General features: G+C 44.8%; 1 protein-coding gene across 1 annotated transcript; it reads left to right on the plus strand.

Moving 5' to 3' along the window:
- The first annotated feature begins 2,598 nt into the window (after positions 1 to 2,598).
- LOC309365707 (solute carrier family 22 member 7-like) lies at positions 2,599 to 16,692 on the plus strand. The gene is made up of 10 exons (XM_081904076.1): positions 2,599 to 3,277; positions 3,783 to 3,886; positions 7,836 to 7,990; positions 9,458 to 9,626; positions 10,242 to 10,365; positions 11,227 to 11,333; positions 12,432 to 12,646; positions 13,425 to 13,533; positions 15,226 to 15,432; positions 16,311 to 16,692. Exons 1-10 carry the CDS (start codon positions 2,900 to 2,902, stop codon positions 16,510 to 16,512), a joined length of 1,770 nt encoding a protein of 589 aa, XP_081760202.1. The 5' UTR covers positions 2,599 to 2,899; the 3' UTR covers positions 16,513 to 16,692.
- Positions 16,693 to 18,681: the final 1,989 nt, after the last annotated feature.

An 18,681-nucleotide genomic window follows, 5' to 3' on the forward strand; every position in this document is an offset into this window, starting at 1 on the left:
TCACTTTTCCACATCTCCCTGTCAGCTTGCATTTTAAAAAGTCATCACAAATGAAGCACCAGGATGTTAGCATGTGTTTTCTCTTAATATGCATATTTCTGTACATGCTCTTTGGACGAAGAACTGCATTGCAAAATTCGGAGAAAAGTGAGTTTTGATGGATGGTGAGGCATTTGGGTTAGTGTGTTGTTTCGGGAGGTGTGAAATAGAGAGATTCAGATTGGGCGGTATTCAGGTAAGCTTTACTCAGAGTATTACCCATTGAAATCAATGGACCTAACTTTGTCATGTTCATTCATTTCGATGGGTCTACTCTGAACAATACCATCCATTAAATATGAATCAAACGGGATTCCACCACCATCCCTACAGGCAGTCCCATTTTTGACTCCGAAGGTAACTTGGAAGGTATTATTATTAAATGCATTTATATCCTGCTTTTCTCCCAAACTCGGATACAACGTGGCTTACAACATTTAAAAGCTTTGATATAAAATTCAGAATAATAAAACAAACCAGTTAAATAACAAATAATGATTAATAAATTGATAAATTAATAAATTAAGTATTTGTTAATAAATTAAATTTATTTAATAAATTAAATTAACAAATAGTTAAAATACACTAAAACACATTTCAAACCAGCATTACCCTTTGCCCTGTCCATTGCTCAGCTTTGACTGAGCCTTAGTTTTCTGAATAAGAAGGTTTTAGCCTGTTGGTGGAAGGATAACTCCCAATGATATGGATGTATGATCATCTATTCTCCAGATTGATTTATAACATAGTTTATGTTTCCAATACAGCCACCAGATTCTAAAGAAAGAATGCTTTAAATAAGGTAGACAGCTAAATATGGCTGACCTGTTTCGGGAAGCTTTTAATGATTGAGATTTCGTTGTGCTCCTTTATATTTCATTGGAAGCTGCCCAGAGTGGCTGGGTACAAGAAATGAATTAAAAATAATAATAAAAAAGGTTTGCAAACAGCCACTCTCTTGGTCCCCGGTGGCAAGCATGAATCAATTCTGGGTGATGAGATGCAGAAGGGTCTCTCTATGGGAAGAGACTAGAGTTCATTCCCTGCTTTTTCCTGTACAGTACCGGTATTTTTTTTTTTTTTATAAATATTTATTAGAGTTTTTAGAAAAAGAATACAATAACAATACATATTATTACTTTGTTTTAACAAAATTTCATAATATCCTTGAACTTCCTCACGTCTCCCGCTCCCATTTACATCTTTAATAAGTTTTTGTCAAGCAAATTATCATCTTATTTCCAAATCTATAACCACTTGCTGAAATACCATAAAATAATTCTCCTACTAATTATTTCTCTTAATCTCTCTTGTCATCAATTCTTAATCTATTTTAATGATGGCCAATTATTTATAACCAAGCATCCTTCTTAACATTCCACTAAGTCACAATATTTCTGCAGGTAAATCTTGAATTTCTTCCAATCTTCTTCAATCCTCTCTTCTCCCAGGTCTCAGTACCGGTATTTTAAATAGGCTAACGATGCTTCATCTATTCTAGTATATACTAATGCCAGCTCCAAACTTTCCATACTTGTCCTTATGTAGCAAAACCCACTAGGGCGCAAACAAGGAAACCTGGCAGACTCTGAGGTATGCCCATGGGGTTTTTTATTTTAAAAAGTGGGCGAAAATACCAGTGAGAACATGGGGTGCTGACTGACTGTTGGGAGGTGAGGAGGAAAACTGTAGGGATATGATGGAGCGGGTGGAACTCTGGTTGGGGAAAAGAAACAGGTCATTACTCAGCAGTTCCTTCTTTCACATTAACAATGTTTGTCTCTGAGAGAAGGCTGGCTTTTATTTAATTAGGAAAAACACACATATATCAACTGCTTAATCCACATGACCCGGAAGCTGTCTGCGGACAAACGCCGGCTCCCTTGGCCTATAGAGCAAGATGAGCACCGCAACCCCAGAGTCGTCCACGACTGGACCTAAGGGTCAGGGGTACTTTTACCTTTACCAGCTAGTAACAACAACAACAGCTGCCCATGTCCATGCCATCTGAACACTTTTGCTCTCTTACTGTTTCTTCTTCAGCGATCACTCATAGCCAAGTAAGATTGTCTTCCATAAACACGATTTTAACAATGAGTCTGTAAGTGACTGTGGAGGCCAATTCTGGATCCACACGACATTGGTTTTCAGGCAGGAGTTGATCACAGTATGGATTTGCCAAGTGTGCCTTCCTCTCAGCATGTTTCTCCCTTGCGTCCTGAGTTCAAGTGTCTTCAAAGCCATCTAAGTAGCCACGCCATCTAAGGAGCCTTCTCCGCAGCCTTCGGTAAAGGCTGTTCTCCAATTGGAGCACTTGCAGGCCAGTGTTTCCCAATTGTTGGTGTTTATACTACTTTTTTTTTTTAGATTTGCCTTGAGACAGTCTTTAAACCTCTTTTGTCTCTGATAGGATGGTATCCAGCTGAGAGTAAAAAATTTCTTTAACCTCTTCATCAGTATCCAGTGTTGGTGCTTAAGCGCTTATAATAGTTCTTACTGGTACTACATTAACTCTACCACCAGGAATATAGGCTGGATCCAGTTATTTCAAGAGCTGCTTATCAGTTCAAGAGGTCAGATTCCTCGTTCCTGTCTGCCTTGGGCTCTATTTTTTCCTCCAAGAAGCTGAAAAGAATACAATACCGCTCTTGTGAGCTCGCCATTAAGGGATTGTCTCTCCTGAACCACATGATAAGGGTTCGGTCTTGTAAGGCAACTTGTTTTTCTGTGAAACTGCCATGTTAAACTTGCTTCGCTAAGGTACTTAATTGCTAAATGGCTGGAGCTTCTCCCCAGTCGCTCGGTCTGTTTGTACAGTGCACAGGCGTTTGCTCTGTACCAAACCTCCCTCCCTAGCACGATGATGTTTGAGGATGTCCTCCGGGAGGTGGATGGCTTTGGGAGATACCAGATCCTGGTCTTCTTGATGCTTTGCATTCCCAGACTGATGATCCCCATGCACTTCCTGCTCCACAATTTCATCTCTGCCACTCCACCTCACCACTGTGTGCTTCCAGCCTTTGCTGGCACTTCCAATCTCAGCCAGGATGAGCTCTTCTCCATAGGCCTCCCAAAAGAGCCTGACGGGACACTGAGCCCCTGCAAGATGTTTTCTAGGTCACAGTTTCAGTTGCTGGAAAATTCTTCCTGGGAGCTGGACAACGCCTCATCGATCCTGAGCTGCCAGCATGGCTGGGTCTACGATTCCTCACAATATGCATCAACCACGGCCACTGAGGTAAGCTTTTGATGTACTTCTATTGCAATGAAAGGATCTGGGTGAGAAAGAGGACGAGCCCTTGTGATGCAGCCTGGAATAGCATTAGCTTTTTTTGCTGCTGCATCACGCTGTTGACTCGTGAAAAGACCCCCTTTTCACATGTCAGCCAGGTGTCCTCCATTTTATATTTGTGCAGCCGGTAAAACCTGACACTTGTCCCTATTGAAATTCATTTTGTTCACTTGGGCCTTGTTCTCCAATCTTTTAAGGTCATCTCGAATCCTGATTCTGCCCTTGGCAGCATTAGCTGCCCCTCCCAGTTTGGTGCCATCTGCAAATTGGATGAGCACCCCCCAAAAAAATTCTTTCATCCAAGTTGTTTATGAGGAACCATTAGAGAGCACTCTTTGGGCTTGGTTGGTTTCGCATGCAAACTACTCCAGTTGAAATCCCCTCTTCTGCCCAGCTATCCCTGTTTTGAATCTGGGTCACCTTAATTACAATACATGATACTTCCTTCCAGTGGGATCTGGTGTGTGAGAAGAAAGGCATGAACCAGGCAATTGCTACCTTTTTCTTCATTGGTGTTACTTTGGGGTCTGTACTTTTTGGCTACTTGTCTGACAGGTGAGTAGAGTTTACTTTTGATCTTTGGTGCATGGGCAGACAGACTTCTGGCTTGTGGGATCTACTGTAGTTCTTATTTATTATTATTATCTTGAAGTCCACCAACTGCAGCCAGGTGGTTTGTTGGGGTCAGGGTAAAAAGCAGCATAATTATTGGAATCGAGGAATATGTTGCCTCTGGGCACATGCTCAACCCAATATTTTGTTTTCAGTACCAGCACTGAAGGACCACAGTCCTTTCCCACACAAAAATCAACTTCTGTTTTTCACTCAAAGCTTTCTTCAAGTTGGAGCCTAACTTAGATGTGTGGGGGTTTTGCCCGGGGGTGTGTGGAGATTATTCATTGTTGCTATTCTTAAACAAATGAGGATATTTGCTGATCTGCTGCAAGTACTTTGAGAGCTGCTGGTAGATCCCTGATCCACTTTCTGCCCATCTCTGCCTCACCTGTCTCACTGCCAAGTCTTAGGTAGATAAATCTTTAATTACAAAGACGTATATGAATTTTCAAACTGTACAACCTTGGAAAACTACTTCCCTCCCCCCCCCCCAAGACAGACAACCTTTTCCTATCAACCCTCCATGGGAATAATCCTAAACCCACCTCAACTGGAAGAAAACTTTGTGGGCACTGGGATGTATGGCAGGGAAGACATCATGGTGCCCCTGAGTGCTGTTCAGAACTCCACTTCTTTTGAGACAATCAGCCCCTGAACACCTCTGCCATACATCTAAATAAAATACTGTCTATTTGCAGATCTATTTCCCACTCAGTTTCTTCCCCCTCTTGCAGATCTATTTCCCACTCAGTTTCTTCCCCCTCCTAATTCATTTCCTACGCCAATCCCACTCAAAATTGACATTTCCTTCACAATCCCATTTCTTCCATTACAAACATGCTAACAACTCAGGTTCGCTCCTCCAAAAAAAAGGTTTCCCCTGGTTGTCTCACCTCTTGGAGTTAAGCCAGATCTCTCCTTTCGGTTTTTTTGACGTTTGTGCCCAGGGCTATGTTAATGAGCTCTCTCAGTGGGTCAGGGGGAGGTCCCTACCCAGGCTGGCTCCAGATACTATCACAATCGCTGGGTCAGGGCATGACTCCGGTCCACCTTTCCACCACTCTGAGAAAGCAAAGTGCCATTTTGAAAAAATATAAATGAGAATGCCTCTGCCCTTGCTCTATGAAGAAAGAAGACTGTGATCTTCCAGCATAATCTGTGGAGTCAGGCAAAGAGTGGAACTCTGGAAAACTCATTTGCACACTTTCGCTGGTGCTGGACGGAGCCTTAGAACCCCTTGATTAGGTCCTGACCATCGTATTAAATGGAGACAGGAGGGGGAGGACAGGAAGTAGAAATCAATGCATGTTGGAGATATATATATATATAAGGTAAAGGTAAAGGTACCCCTGCCCGTACGGGCCAGTCTTGACAGACTCTGGGGTTCTGCGCCCATCTCACTCAAGAGGCCAGGGGCCAGCGCTGTCCGGAGACACTTCCGGGTCACGTGGCCAGCGTGACATCGCTGCTCTGGCGAGCCAGAGCCGCACACGGAAACGCCGTTTACCTTCCCGCTGGTAAGCGGTCCCTATTTATCTACTTGCACCCGGAGGTGCTTTCGAACTGCTAGGTTGGCAGGCGCTGGGACCGAGCAGCGGGAGCGCACCCCGCCGCGGGGATTCGAACCGCCAACCTTTCGATCGGCAAGTCCTAGGCGCTGAGGCTTTAACCCACAGCGCCACCTGTGTCCCTCATATATATATATAGTACTGTGCTAAAAATCAATGCACATTGATTGTTGCTGCAGTTCAGTGCGCAGCGTGCACTGAATAAAAGAGCTAAAGCTGACGAGAGGCCATTAATAATGCTGTTTTTTCCAGAGGTGCAGGAACTCACCGTGAACCTCGTTCTCTTATAATGCCAGTGGTGCCTACTTGAGAGGCACCGGAACTGAATTCTAGTGAGTTCTGGCAGAGGAAAAAGCCCTAGTACCATCTCCCATTTCTTCAGAGAATTGAAAGTGACGCTAATGGCTACTAGCCATGATCATTTGATCCTGCAGCCAGGATTAAAGTGTAGAAATGATCTGCGAGGATTTCTGTGCTCAGAGCCTGCTTGTGGGATGAGCCCTGTGGACAACAGGAGTGGGCAAGATAGGCCTCGGACAAGACTCTTCTTATGTAATCATGTACAAAGGAGGCATTGAGGCACCCTCCTCTCGCCATCATCTTTATCTATGGGTTTTGTAGGTTTTTTTGTACTATTTTGAAAAGCTCAAATCCTCTCTATCAAGAAACAGCAGCGGGACCAAGATAAAAAAAGGTAACAAAAACTGCGGCATGCATGACCTTGTACATTTGTCTTCCAGCAATAGTTGTTCCCGCTCTTCCCCCAAAGAATCCTGGGAAACGTAGTTTGTTAAGGGTGCCGAGAGGGTTGTTAGGATCCCTCTTCCCCTCACATAGATATAATTCCTAGAGTCCCTGGGGAGAGAGATTGGTTCGGAAGCCACTCTAGGAATATGTTGTAGCAACCTCTGCTTCAGAGTATCTTAAGAAGTGTGTATACACACGAAAGCTGGTACCTAAAAAGCTTATATTTAGTTGGTCTTTAAGGTGCTACTGGTGCTATGAAAAAATTGGAGGGGGATTCTTTTGAAGACTGTCTTAAGACAAAAAGACTTGATTCTCTTAAGGGAGTTCTTTTTGGATCATCTTTCAATTATTATTTTTTTATATTTCATCTTGTTATTTATTATGACTCTTTTAACGAAGTTTACCAGCTACGGCAAACTGGGGAAAATCTTCCTGGTTCTTCGTGAAATAAGCAATTTCTTCTTTCTTTCTTTCTTTCTTTCTTTCTTTCTTTCTTTCTTTCTTTCTTTCTTTCTTTCTTCACTTGTGCAAATATAAACAAAAATTTATACCCATCTTTCTATAATATTCTGAAATACATAGTCTAAAAAAGAACAGAGGCAGCAATATATATATATATATATATATATATATTACAAATTTAAAAATAAATAAAGGAAGAAAGGAAAAGCAAAGAAAGGAAAAATAGAGAAAATAATAAAGAAAGATGAAAAGACTTCCGGTTCTCTGTCCTGCAGCTAAACATAGTATTGACTCATTAACATCCAACCATTCTATCTTCTATAAACCAGTATTTTTTTCAATCTTCAAATCCAAATATTACAAGTTCATTTTCTCTTTCATGCAAAAAGTCCATAAGAAGTTTCCAGTCTTGAATAAATGTCAATATTTATTTTTCTCTAACTGGGCACGTCAGCTTTGCCATCTCAGGCAAGTCCAATAGTTTTATCAGCCATTCCTTTATAGTAAGTGGAGCTGTAGCTTTCCATCTTTGTGCATATAACAATCTCGCAACTGTAATCCTATATTGGAGTGATCTTAATAAACTCTCTCTCTCTCTCTCTACACACAAACACACAAACACACAAACACACACACGTGCAAATACTGTGTCATATGGAAACTGCCATTTCGGATGACTTGCGATGCGCTCATTTATCCACAAGACGTCACTGTTAGCTTGTGTTGAGAAGGATGGAGCGGATGAGATATTAATGCTCAAAAGACAGCAAGGAAGCATTGGCTTCTTTTGCCCCATATGTTCTCAACACATATAAGAAAATCCCTCTAGCAAATGATGGCCCTAGTCATTTCTCCCCCTGTCTTTCTGGGTGGGTGGGGGAGCTTATTTGGAGAAGGGGGGGAAGCGAGAAGGGGAAGCACTCGTGCCACTTCCCCAGAAACACAAAGTTATCCATGGGCCTGGGAAGGCTGTCAACCCCTGTGCAAGCTTAGATGCTGTGAATGACATGAGAGAGATGTGCAGGCTGCGGCCTTACCTGGCCAGGCAATTCTTCTGGGATTTTGACCTGGGAACGAAAACAGGTGCTGCTGGTTTACTTTTGGCTTCCTAGGTTTGGCCGGCGGCGGATGCTTCTGCTGTCTTTCCTTTCCACGATGTTCTTTGGGGCCCTGGCTGCGTTTTCACAGTCTTACCTGATGTTCATCATCATGAGGTCGCTCTGTGGGATGGGACTCACAGGTGTGTCCATCATCTCCTTGATATTAGGTGAGAGGTTCCGAGGTGAGAGGGGATTTCTTTCCATTTCAGGCCGGATGCCTCCGCGTGCTGATGGGAATAGTGATCGTGGGCACCCTCTTTCTCTCTGGCCCCATCTAAACCTTACCTTTAAAGCAAGTACCACGGCATTTGAAACAGCCGTAGCTTCTCCTACAGAATCCTGGGAAATGTAGTTTTTGCCGAGAGTTGCTAGGAAAGCCCTGTTCCCCTCACAGAGCTAGAGTTCCCTTGGGAGAGGAATCAATGGTCAAACCACTCTTAGAATGATTGCTTTATGGCCAAAACAAAACAAAAAAATTCCTTCCAGTAGCACCTTAAAGACCAACTAAGTTAGTTCTTGGTATGAGCTTTCGTGTGCATGCACACTTCTTCAGATACACTGAAACAGAAGTCACCAGACCCTTCTATATAGTGAGAAGGTGGGGAGGGGTATTACTCAGAAGGGTGGTGGGAATGGGTGATTGGCAGATAGCTGTGATGAGCCTGTTGACGACTCTTAACGACTGCAATAGGTCTTACAGGAAAAAGCAAGGGGTGAGAAGGTGAAAAATGGCTTTGTCATGTATAATGAGATAAGAATCCAATGTCTTTGTTCAGACCAGGTCTCTCCATGGTTTTAAGTTTGGTAATAAGTTGCAATTCTATCTGCCAATCACCCATTCCCACCACCCTTCTGAGTAATACCCCTCCCCACCTTCTCACTATATAGAAGGGTCTGGTGACTTCTGTTTCAGTGTATCTGAAGAAGTGTGCATGCACACGAAAGCTCATACCAAGAACTAACTTAGTTGGTCTTTAAGGTGCTACTGGAAGGAATTTTTTTATTTTGTTTTGACTATGACAGACCAACACGGCTACCTATCTGGAACTGCTTTATGGCCGTCTTCCTTTTGCGAAGATTACAGTGGATGCTCGGGTTGTGAATCTGATCCGTGCAGGAGGCACGTTCGCAACCCACAGCATTCGCAACCTGCGACCTGCGCATTTGTGCACACGCTGGTCATGATTCGGCGCTGCTGTGCATGCGCAAAGTGCGATTTAGCGCTTCTGCCCATGTGCAAGCACCGAAACCCGGAAGTAACACGTTCCAGTACTTTCGGGTTCGGTGCGGTGCGCAACCCGAAATCACGCAGCCCAAAGTGTCTGTAACCCGAGGTATGACTGTACTAGCTGCAGCAAACTTCTGTCCCCACTCTCTGCAATCTGTTGCATCTGATCAGGATAGCATCCCGTGGGTGGCAATTTCCTCCATCGATTCGAAATATGGAAAGGTCTTTGATCATAGAGAGGGAGTAGGGTGGGGCTTTGCCCCTCTTGCCCCGCCCTAATGTTGAGCAGGGAGTGCAGCTTTGACTGCTGAGTCGTTGCAGCTAGAGTTTATGGGGTTGACCGTGATTGTGTTGAAGGTGAACTGAGTCCAAACGTTGAGAGCTGCTGCTGTATATTAACTTCCAGCTGTAGAATGGACTGACGTCAAGCACCGCACCTTCTGTGGCACCATCAGCGGCATTTCCTGGTCTCTTGGGTACATGCTTTTGGCGCTTGTGGCCTACCTGATTCGGACGTGGCGTTGGCTCCTGTTGGCTGTCACCTCTCCCTGCCTCCTCAGCATCGTCATTTGGTGGTGAGTGACTGTGGAACTCCTCTGTTATGTATTCAGTTTTCTGTGTTTGCCTGAGCTTGAGTCTGGACTAAGGATTCGGAGCTCCTGTGTTCTGATTCGATACATGATGTCCAGTCACAGAACATTCAGGATTTGGGCCTCTGCCATTGGCCCTTGAACTCTTAGTCATGATTTGCAGCTTGGAAGTTTAGGCAGCCAATCACGTTGGCCCAGGCTTTCAGGAATGTGTATAAACAGTTGCTTTGCCCCTGTTTCTCAGTTATGTAGTTCAATAAGGTTCTTGCTGTTATCACTGCATCTTGCCTCATGGGAACCCACCTACATTTCATCCTCCAAATCCTAATATTCACCAAGATCTTCAAAAGGTTTCCTGCACACCCAACCACATCTTGTCAGCTACACCCTTTCTCCGACTTCCCTGGGTTCTTCTTTCTTGTATTCTTTACCTCTTCTTCCCGGTAACTTTGAGAACCAAAGTGTCAATGCCACTCACCCTATCTTGCCTTGACTGCCCGCAGGAGTGTGTGCATAGAGATGATGTTTTCCTCATCTGCAGCAATCCCAGATGCAGCAAACCCGCTTGATCTACAAAATGCCTTGTTTGTCCCTTGCCAGGTGGCTCCCAGAATCTGCCCGGTGGCTCTTGACAAAGAAGGAGGTGGAGGCAGCGCATGGCTATCTTTCCAGATGTGCCAAAGTCAATGGCAAGAAAGAGTTTGACTCCAAGATAACTCCAGACGTGAGTGCAAGGGGTCTTGCAGCACCTCAGGTGCAGTGATGGACCTCTAGAAAACAACCACAACGAGTAAGACCTGCAACAAAATGATGTGGTGTGGAGGGTTCCTGCTCAGGGTTCCAACAAGCCAGCCAATCTAGTACTCCATTATCTCTCTTTTCCTGTCTTCCATGCTTGCCCTCCAATAGGTGGCTCAGTGGTAGAGCACTTGCCTACCATGCAACAAGGCTCCAGGTTCAATCCCCGACCTCTCCAGGTCAGGCTGAGACCCTGGAGAGCTGAAGCCTGCTTGTGTAGGCTATACTAATCAATTTGTATATATTTATACACAGTATTTATAGCCCGATCTTCATTGAGTGTTTCCAGTCCTAGAGCCGGGAACTGAGTCATAAAAACAAAGAGTGAAAAGCGACACACCAAATTACAAAATCATATAAACAGGTTCAACCAACAACTTGACCCTTCCATCACCTAGGTGGACCAGCGACCTGACTCAGCATAAGGAGTCTTCCTAAGCTCCCACAGCCAGTCTTCTGTACCCGTCAAATGCTCAAAACTCTGTAAGATGGCTCTGTAAGATGGATTCTTCCCTCCTTCCCTCAGAATTTATTTTTCATGCTTCTGTAGGCTTTGGGGGTTCTCTGAAGCATGCTGACAATCTCCCTCATGTGCACAGATGGTACCATCTTGGCTACATCATCATAGAATCATAGAATTGTAGAGTTGGAAGGGACACAAAGGGTCTAGTCCAACCCGCTGCCTCCATCCTAGGAGAATGAGTTCCTCTTTGATGTCATGATGGGATCTGGCCTTTGCAAAACAGCACTGAGGGGCATTTTTCCTCTTCCTTTGCGGTGAATGTAGGTCCTGCGGAGGACACTGACCATAGAGGAGTCAAGGACCTATTTCTACTGGCACCTGGTGAAGACTCCCAAGCTGAGGAAGACCACCTTGTGTTCTGTCGTCGTATGGTATGAACAAAAACTGATGACTGCGCTTATTTCCCGACTTTGAAAGAGATGGAGCCAGCTTTCTTTCTTGGAAGGCGTTGCAGTTAATTGTGGTGGGAATTAAGCTGCAGAGTAACATTATCTTTAGACAGGTTTTCCTATGTTGGTTTTTTCCCCCCAAGTCAGATTAGGTGTTTATTGTCTTCCTTGGGCGAGTGTGCAATATTTTACATCAAAGGAGGAATGCAAACCATCATATTGCTGTGCTTTCTCCGGTGTACCAACCTATATTTTTCAAATGCTAGTTTGCGGTGATTTATGAAACTCCCACCACAAATGGAGCACGGTTCCTTCAGATGTCATCTCGCTATGTAACGCTACCTCAACTGGGAATGAGTAATTCCAAATGACTGTTGACATAGTTGGTGGCTGTGTGCAATCCTGACTCTCTGGAACTTTACAGCCCCAATGGAACTGATCTTTCTCCTGCACACACAAACACACACACATACCTGAGCAGTGAGCCTGGAGAAACTAACAAGTTTTGGACAGGAGTTTATTGCGTACGTTTTCCACTGTTTGCAATTCCATTTCATTTGTGTAGCCCAGGTAGTATTACCCTCAAAGAACATCAATTCCGGTCCTTCCCCTCCCCATAAAGTCGCATGAATCTGATAAATTAGGGGAAATTGGGCTCCGAACTGCTGCACTCACCTTATTTGTTTTGGTGTTTTGGGGCATTGCCCAAAGCAATAACCCAACACTAGGCAGGATTGCTCTCTCTACCACATCAACTGATGTGTAGGGAGAGCAGTCCTACTTAGCAATGGACAGATGCACAAGGGAACTCTGTGTACCTGAGCCCAGCACTAAGCAGGGTCTGTCCCTCTCCTCTGCACTCACACATTGACTGATGCGAGGGAGAGCGACCCTGCTGAGTCCTGCAGGGAGTTCGTTCGCAAACTCAAACTGAGCAAGATGGTGGGCAGGGCACCTGTCAATCACGTGGTGCTGTAATAGCATCACACGATTGCCCATCCACCTGTCAACTTTGGCTTGCAAGGGCTGATCCTGATATTCCTAGCTGCTGAACCTAAGTCATCTCTGTTTTCCTTGCAGGTTTGGTGTGGCGTTCACCTATTACGGCATCAGTCTAAACATCAGCGGTTTCAGCTTGGATCCGTACATGACACATTTTATCTTTGGGGCCATTGAGATCCCTGCCAAAGTCAGTGTGTATGTTGTCTTGGACCGCATTGGCCGCAGGCATTGTCAGGCATGGACTCTGATTGGAACAGGAGGCATGATTGCTCTGAATGCAGCCATCCCTGCAGGTGAGAGGCTCATCTGGCCAGTTCTGCAGCATCACTGAGCATCCATCTAGTCATAACGTGAGCTGCAACAGCATCACTTGCCTCCCGGGGCTCCTCCAGAAGACGTTGAGGAGCCATCCTTGATTTCTTTGCACAAAGATTTTGCGGAGGTTGTACTCTTTTTGTGCACATTCATCCCGGTTTAACACTGAGGTCCAGCGCCGAAGGCCTTCTGGCGGTTCCCTCACTGCGAGAAGTGAGGATACAGGGAACCAGGCAGAGGGCCTTCTTGGTAGTAGCACCCGCCCAGTGGAACACCCTCCCACCAAATGTCAAGGAAATAAGCAACTATCCTACCAGGCAGAGGGCCTTCTCAGTAGTGGCTCCCGCCCTGTGGAACGCCCTCCCACCAGATGTCAAGGAAATAAGCAACTATCCTACTTTTAAAAGATATCTGAAGGCAGCCCTGTTTAGGGACATTTTAATGTTTAATGCTGGATCGTGTTTTTGATATTCAATTGGGAGCCACCCAGAGTGGCTGGGGAAACCCAGCCAGATGGACAGGATACAAATAAATAATAATAATAATAATAATAATAATAATAATAATAATAATAATAATAATACGTCTTCCCATCCATTTACCCTTATCCTACACCTTGCAGTACATTTCCCTAGCTACGAAAAGTATTTTTTATATTTAAAGGTGGATCCGTTGCCAGAGCATCAGAGTGTTGCAAAAACCTACATTTCCAGTATGCACTTAAATCTTCGTGCCTCCTGTTTCTTCCTCCCTCAGAGCATGGGCATCTCCGGTCGGCAGTGGCCATCTTGGGCAAGGGTTTCTCTGAAGCCTCTTTCACCACCGTCTTCCTCTACACAGCTGAACTTTTCCCAACGGTGGTCAGGTAAGTGGCTTGGGCTCCAATCAGATCCACTGGTGGTGGTGGCTGTTGCTTTTTACAAACTTATTGATATCCAGTGATTTCCCTTCTTCTCTTTCCATGGTTCATTTTCTATCTCTCCCACTCCTGCATTTCTAATACTATAACCATTCAAGTCAGTGTTGCATTTTTACACCATTCAAACATTAATTACGCTGTTGAATTTATCTTAATGCTGCCAGCATTTTCAGTTGTGTACAATGTGATAGTTCAGAACTTAAATGGTTAGGTGTTCTGAGTGAGTGCGTCACCTACTGACGTCAGTTTTGGAAGCTGAGGAGGAGCTTGTTTCCTGTACGTTCAGTTCTCTCTGTGTATCTGAGAGAGAGAGACATGTTTGCAATGGCTGCCAGCAGTGATGGCTGAAATGTTTCAATAAAGAGCTGTAAATAGACGGAGCTGTCTGTGTATGCTTGCTTGAAGGAAGTAAGACTGCTTTACACCGCTGTGTTCTACTCTGCTAAGCCGTGACCTGAAGGGAGCAACAGTGGCGCAGCTTTTGAAGAAGTGTGCCGGACCCGTTATAAACTGCTGATTGACGATCGTAAAGCAATCAGAGGTCACGGCTCATCGATCAAGCTCGGCAGATCGATATCAAACATACAATTATTTTCCACATATTCAATAAATGTTCTCCACTTCTCTTTAAGTATATGTTCTTCTTGCTCTCTTATTCCATGTGTTAAACCTGCAAGTTCTGCATATTCTAACATCTTAAGTTGCCAATCCTCTTTTTCTGGGACCTCGCTCATTTTCCATTTTGGGGCTAACGAAATTTGGGTCGCTGTTTTTGCATGCATAAATAGGCTTTTCTGACACCTAGGAATTTCTCTCTGGGCTATTTCCAAGAAAAAGGACTCTGGTCTTTTGGGGAAGGTAATTTTAAACATTTTTTTTTAACTCATTATAAATCATTCCCCAAAATTCTTTTATCTTTTTACATGTCCACCACGTATGAAAAAGGTCCCCTCCCTTTCTTTACATTTCCAACACATATCTGATTGTACTTTATACATCTTAGCCAACCTGCTCGGAGTTAGGTACCATCTATGAATCATTTCATAGTTTCAGTGTGTAACATGCAGTAAATTTCAAATCACTTTTTTGCATGCCAGCCAAATTTAAAATCATGGCCTTCCAGGTCTGAAATGTCTGCATTATCCAATACAATCCATTCTTATAACCAACACAAACAAGCTGCCTCATAATACAATTGCAGATGTGGCAGGGCAAAGCCTCCTTTTCCTTTTATATCTATCAACATTTTATGTTTAGTTCTAGGCTTTCCTTCCTACCAGATGAATTTAGAAATACCTTCCACATAAAGCAAAATCTTTGGGAGTTTCTTCTGAGGCTACATTTCCCAAATCTTCTTCAAAAGAACGAAACACAGCTTGATTTGTGCTGGAATCCAAGGCTGTGACTAAAGGAGAATCAAGATCTGTTGTAGTGTGAATGCTGTCAGCCCCTCCATCTTAGGCTCAAGCCATATATCCTAAAGACATCACTGTCTCCACTGACCCTCATTCCAAGGAAACCAAACTCTGGGAAGGTGCCTGGAACCCCTTGAACCTCTCACTGCTCAGAGACTGGGATGGCGTGTAACAGTTTGATGGATTTATCTCCAATCGAAATTGTTTTGTGTTACCTTTGCAGGCAGAGTGGTGTTGGCTGCTGTTCATTCATAGCACGGTTGGCCAGCTCCATAGCTCCTCTGATCATGCTGCTAGATGACACCTGGAGATACCTTCCTCCCTTGATATTCAGTGTGGTGGCACTGGTGTCTGGGACGGTGGCCTTTCTGCTAACAGAGACAACCAACATCCAGTTGCCAGAGACTATCGAAGATGTGGAAGATGGCAGGTGAGTGACGTAGACACACAAGGCACATCACTTGAATAAAGCTTGCCACGTCAAAAAGGGAAGCATTCAGATATCAGCCGGTTTCTTCCTCCCCACCCTCAATTGGTTCCTCGAGACTGTCAGCATTTTGAGGAAGGGATTCCGGTGCATGTCAAATATTTAGACTTGCACCATGACACTGGATTAAAGTCCTTTGCCATTTTAGCATAACAAGGTAACTTCAAAACAATGGCAGTGGACTTTTTGCGATTTGGAAAGTAACGTACTGGAAAAGGTGGGATGAAAGAAAGATTAATGGGAAGACATATAAACACAGTAGAAGCAAGGTGAATGCTCAGGGTGGACGCTCATTGTTGCAGACAAACAAATCAGAACAAATACTCAACATAGATTGGACTACAGTGGTACCTCGGGTTAAGTACTTAATTCATTCCGGAGGTCCGTTCTTAACCTGAAACCGTTCTTAACCTGAAGCACCACTTTAGCTAATGGGGCCTCCTGCTGCCGCCATGCCACCGGAACACGATTTCTGTTCTCATCCTGAAGCAAAGTTCTTAACCTGAAGCACTATTTCTGGGTTAGTGGAGTCTGTAACCTGAAACATATGTAACCTGAGGTACCACTGTATAACCTCCAAGGAAGCTTTGTGCAAGCAAATCAGGGTGAATGCTCAGTGATCAGGCCATCTGGAGGAAACCCTGGGTGTAGACTAGGTGTAGGGCTAGGCTGCATCTACGCCGTACAGTGGTACTTCGGGTTACATATGCTTCAGGTTACATACGCTTCAGGTTACAGGCATATTTGTGAGATCTTAGTGCCTTCAGACCTCAGGGACCAGAGCTGAGCTTTATCCCATCATCTCTCTCGCTTGTCTTCAGAAACAAAAAGGCATTGGGAACCCAAGTACACGGACAAGGCATGGATGGAGCAATCCCTCTTGGGCTGATGAGTCAAACTGGCACAGATGCTCCCCTCTCTCAGCAACAGGAAGCCAGCACAGAATGCAATGGGAAACAACACTGTAATCAGACATTGCTGGCCAATGGAATGGACGCTGCTGGATGCTCAGAAAAAGTCTGATATAATGGGAACTGGGTGCTAATTGGAACTGAAAGCCAAGAACACTGCCGTGAAGTTAAATGCCACCGTATGGCATTTCAGTTTGTTTTCAGCTTTCAGAGAGGGCCGAATCTGATACACTGACCCTATTTGCCAACATGCGCGATGAAATAAAGCGTTTGGGTTATATTGTGCCTGCTAGACAGGTGTGCTTGTGTGTGTGTTTGTGAACAGGAAGAGGGTAAAAGCCCCAATAAATTTAGAAGAACTGACTCCCAAGTCTTTCCCCTCATTTGCTGCCCTTATCGCTATGCTTAGTTGTTGCAACTCTCTTTTGGGAGCTTTGCCTGCTTTTTGTGGTCCAGATAGATGTAAATATTATGTGCTAGTGCTATTTTAAAAAATCACACTGAAAGAAGTTCACTTTCCATTTATCGCAATTAAAAATGCTAGTCTTGGCCTAAAAAAAGGGTAAAGGTAAAGGACCCCTGATAGTTAAGTCCAGTCGCAGATGACTCTGGAGTTGCGGTGCTCATCTCACTTTACAGGCCGAGGGAGCCGGTGTTTGTCCGCAGTTTTTTCCGGGTCATGAGGCCAGCATGACAAAGCTGCTTCTGGCGCAATGGAACACGGAAACCAGAGCACGGAAACGCCGTTTACCTTCCCGCCGGAGCGGTACCTGTTTATCTACTTGCACTTTGGGGTGTGCTTTCAAACTGCTAGGTTGGCAGGACCTGGGACTGAGCATCGGGAGCTCACTCCATTGTGGGGATTCAAACCACTGATCTTTTGATCGGCAAGCCCAAGAGGCTCAGTGGTTTAGACCACAGTGCCACCCCGGCAAGGAAAGCTGCCTAGGTAATGAGATCATTAGCTGAGGTTTTCTGCAGGTGCCCTCACCACACAGAGGCACAGCCTCCTCTGCTGTGGCACCCAGCTTACAGAACACACTTGGCAAACATGCTTATATATCCCATATATATAGTGACCCTCCTGTGTAGTATAGTTGTTTAGAGAGCCAGACCACGACTGAGGAGACACAGATCCAATTCCCCTCACAGCCACAAAGCTCCCTGGGTGACTTTGAGCCAAGCACTTTCTCTCCACGTAACCTGAAGCATGTATTATCCTTGGAAGAAGGGTGGCCTGTTGGACTTTTGGTGCCAGCTGACAAGAGCTGTTGCCAGCCGCCTAGTAGAAAGCCAAACAGCCTGGGCTGCTCTAGTAGATTTAACACTGATTTATTGTTCAGCTAGAAAAGCTTTTCATGGCAATGAAGACCAAACATTCTCACCTGCTAATTCCTGCAGCCCAAGACACACTTACAGAAGGTCAGCTCCAGCAACCCTGGAGGGAAAGTGGTTGAAAAACACACCACTGAAGACACATGCAGAATTGCCAAATCGCTGGGAAAAGAATTAAGCCAGCCTTTTCCTATGCATTCTGCTGCCTTTCTCTCTACAGAAATCCCTGATATGGATATAAATGGTATCACCATCTTCTGCAAGATACTGCTAGAAGCACAGGTGCAGTGGTCAGCTGGGAAGCTGGCAACCTTGCACTTGGGCAAGGATTTGAAGCAGGAGTATAGGCTCAGGGACAAAACAGCCCTTTATTTCTGCAGCAGTAGGAGCAGCCGTCCGCAACTAGTTCTGCAAAATGGCTGTGCAATTTGGCTGGGGCTTCAGCCTGCAGACAGCCTGGGCTTGTCGCTTGTTTCTAGGCTGCATATTCCCCCTTGCCCCGGAAGACAACCCCAAGCAAAATTAAGTCCCAATCCATGGAGCAGGGCAATAAAACCTATGGAGCATATTGGTCCCCATCTAGGATTTTTTGACCTCGCCTGCATGCCCAGGTTAGGTCATTTGTCTGGGGCAGAAACTAATCATTTTAAGTTCAATCTTCCAGAAGAAAAGCGTTATTGGCAGGAGAAGGTCTGTGGGCTGTGATTCTGGCCTCAACAGTTGCTGATATGTATTGACTAAAGTTTAACTTTGGGGGCAAGAAGTGGTGGATAACCATAATATATTTAATTTCTAGCCTGCTTCCTTGCAGCAGCACTAAAAGTTACTCGTCAACTGCTAAGAGTTGTTGCGTTAAACATTCTCCTGCTCCATGGCACTGCCCTCGCCATTTCCCTGGGACAGAGAAAGCGAAAGGTCCTTTGGCTCAAGCGAAAGGTCCTTTGGC

Source organism: Podarcis melisellensis (genome assembly GCF_964234715.1).
Source record: "Podarcis melisellensis genome assembly, chromosome: 3".
NCBI lineage: Eukaryota > Metazoa > Chordata > Lepidosauria > Squamata > Lacertidae > Podarcis > Podarcis melisellensis.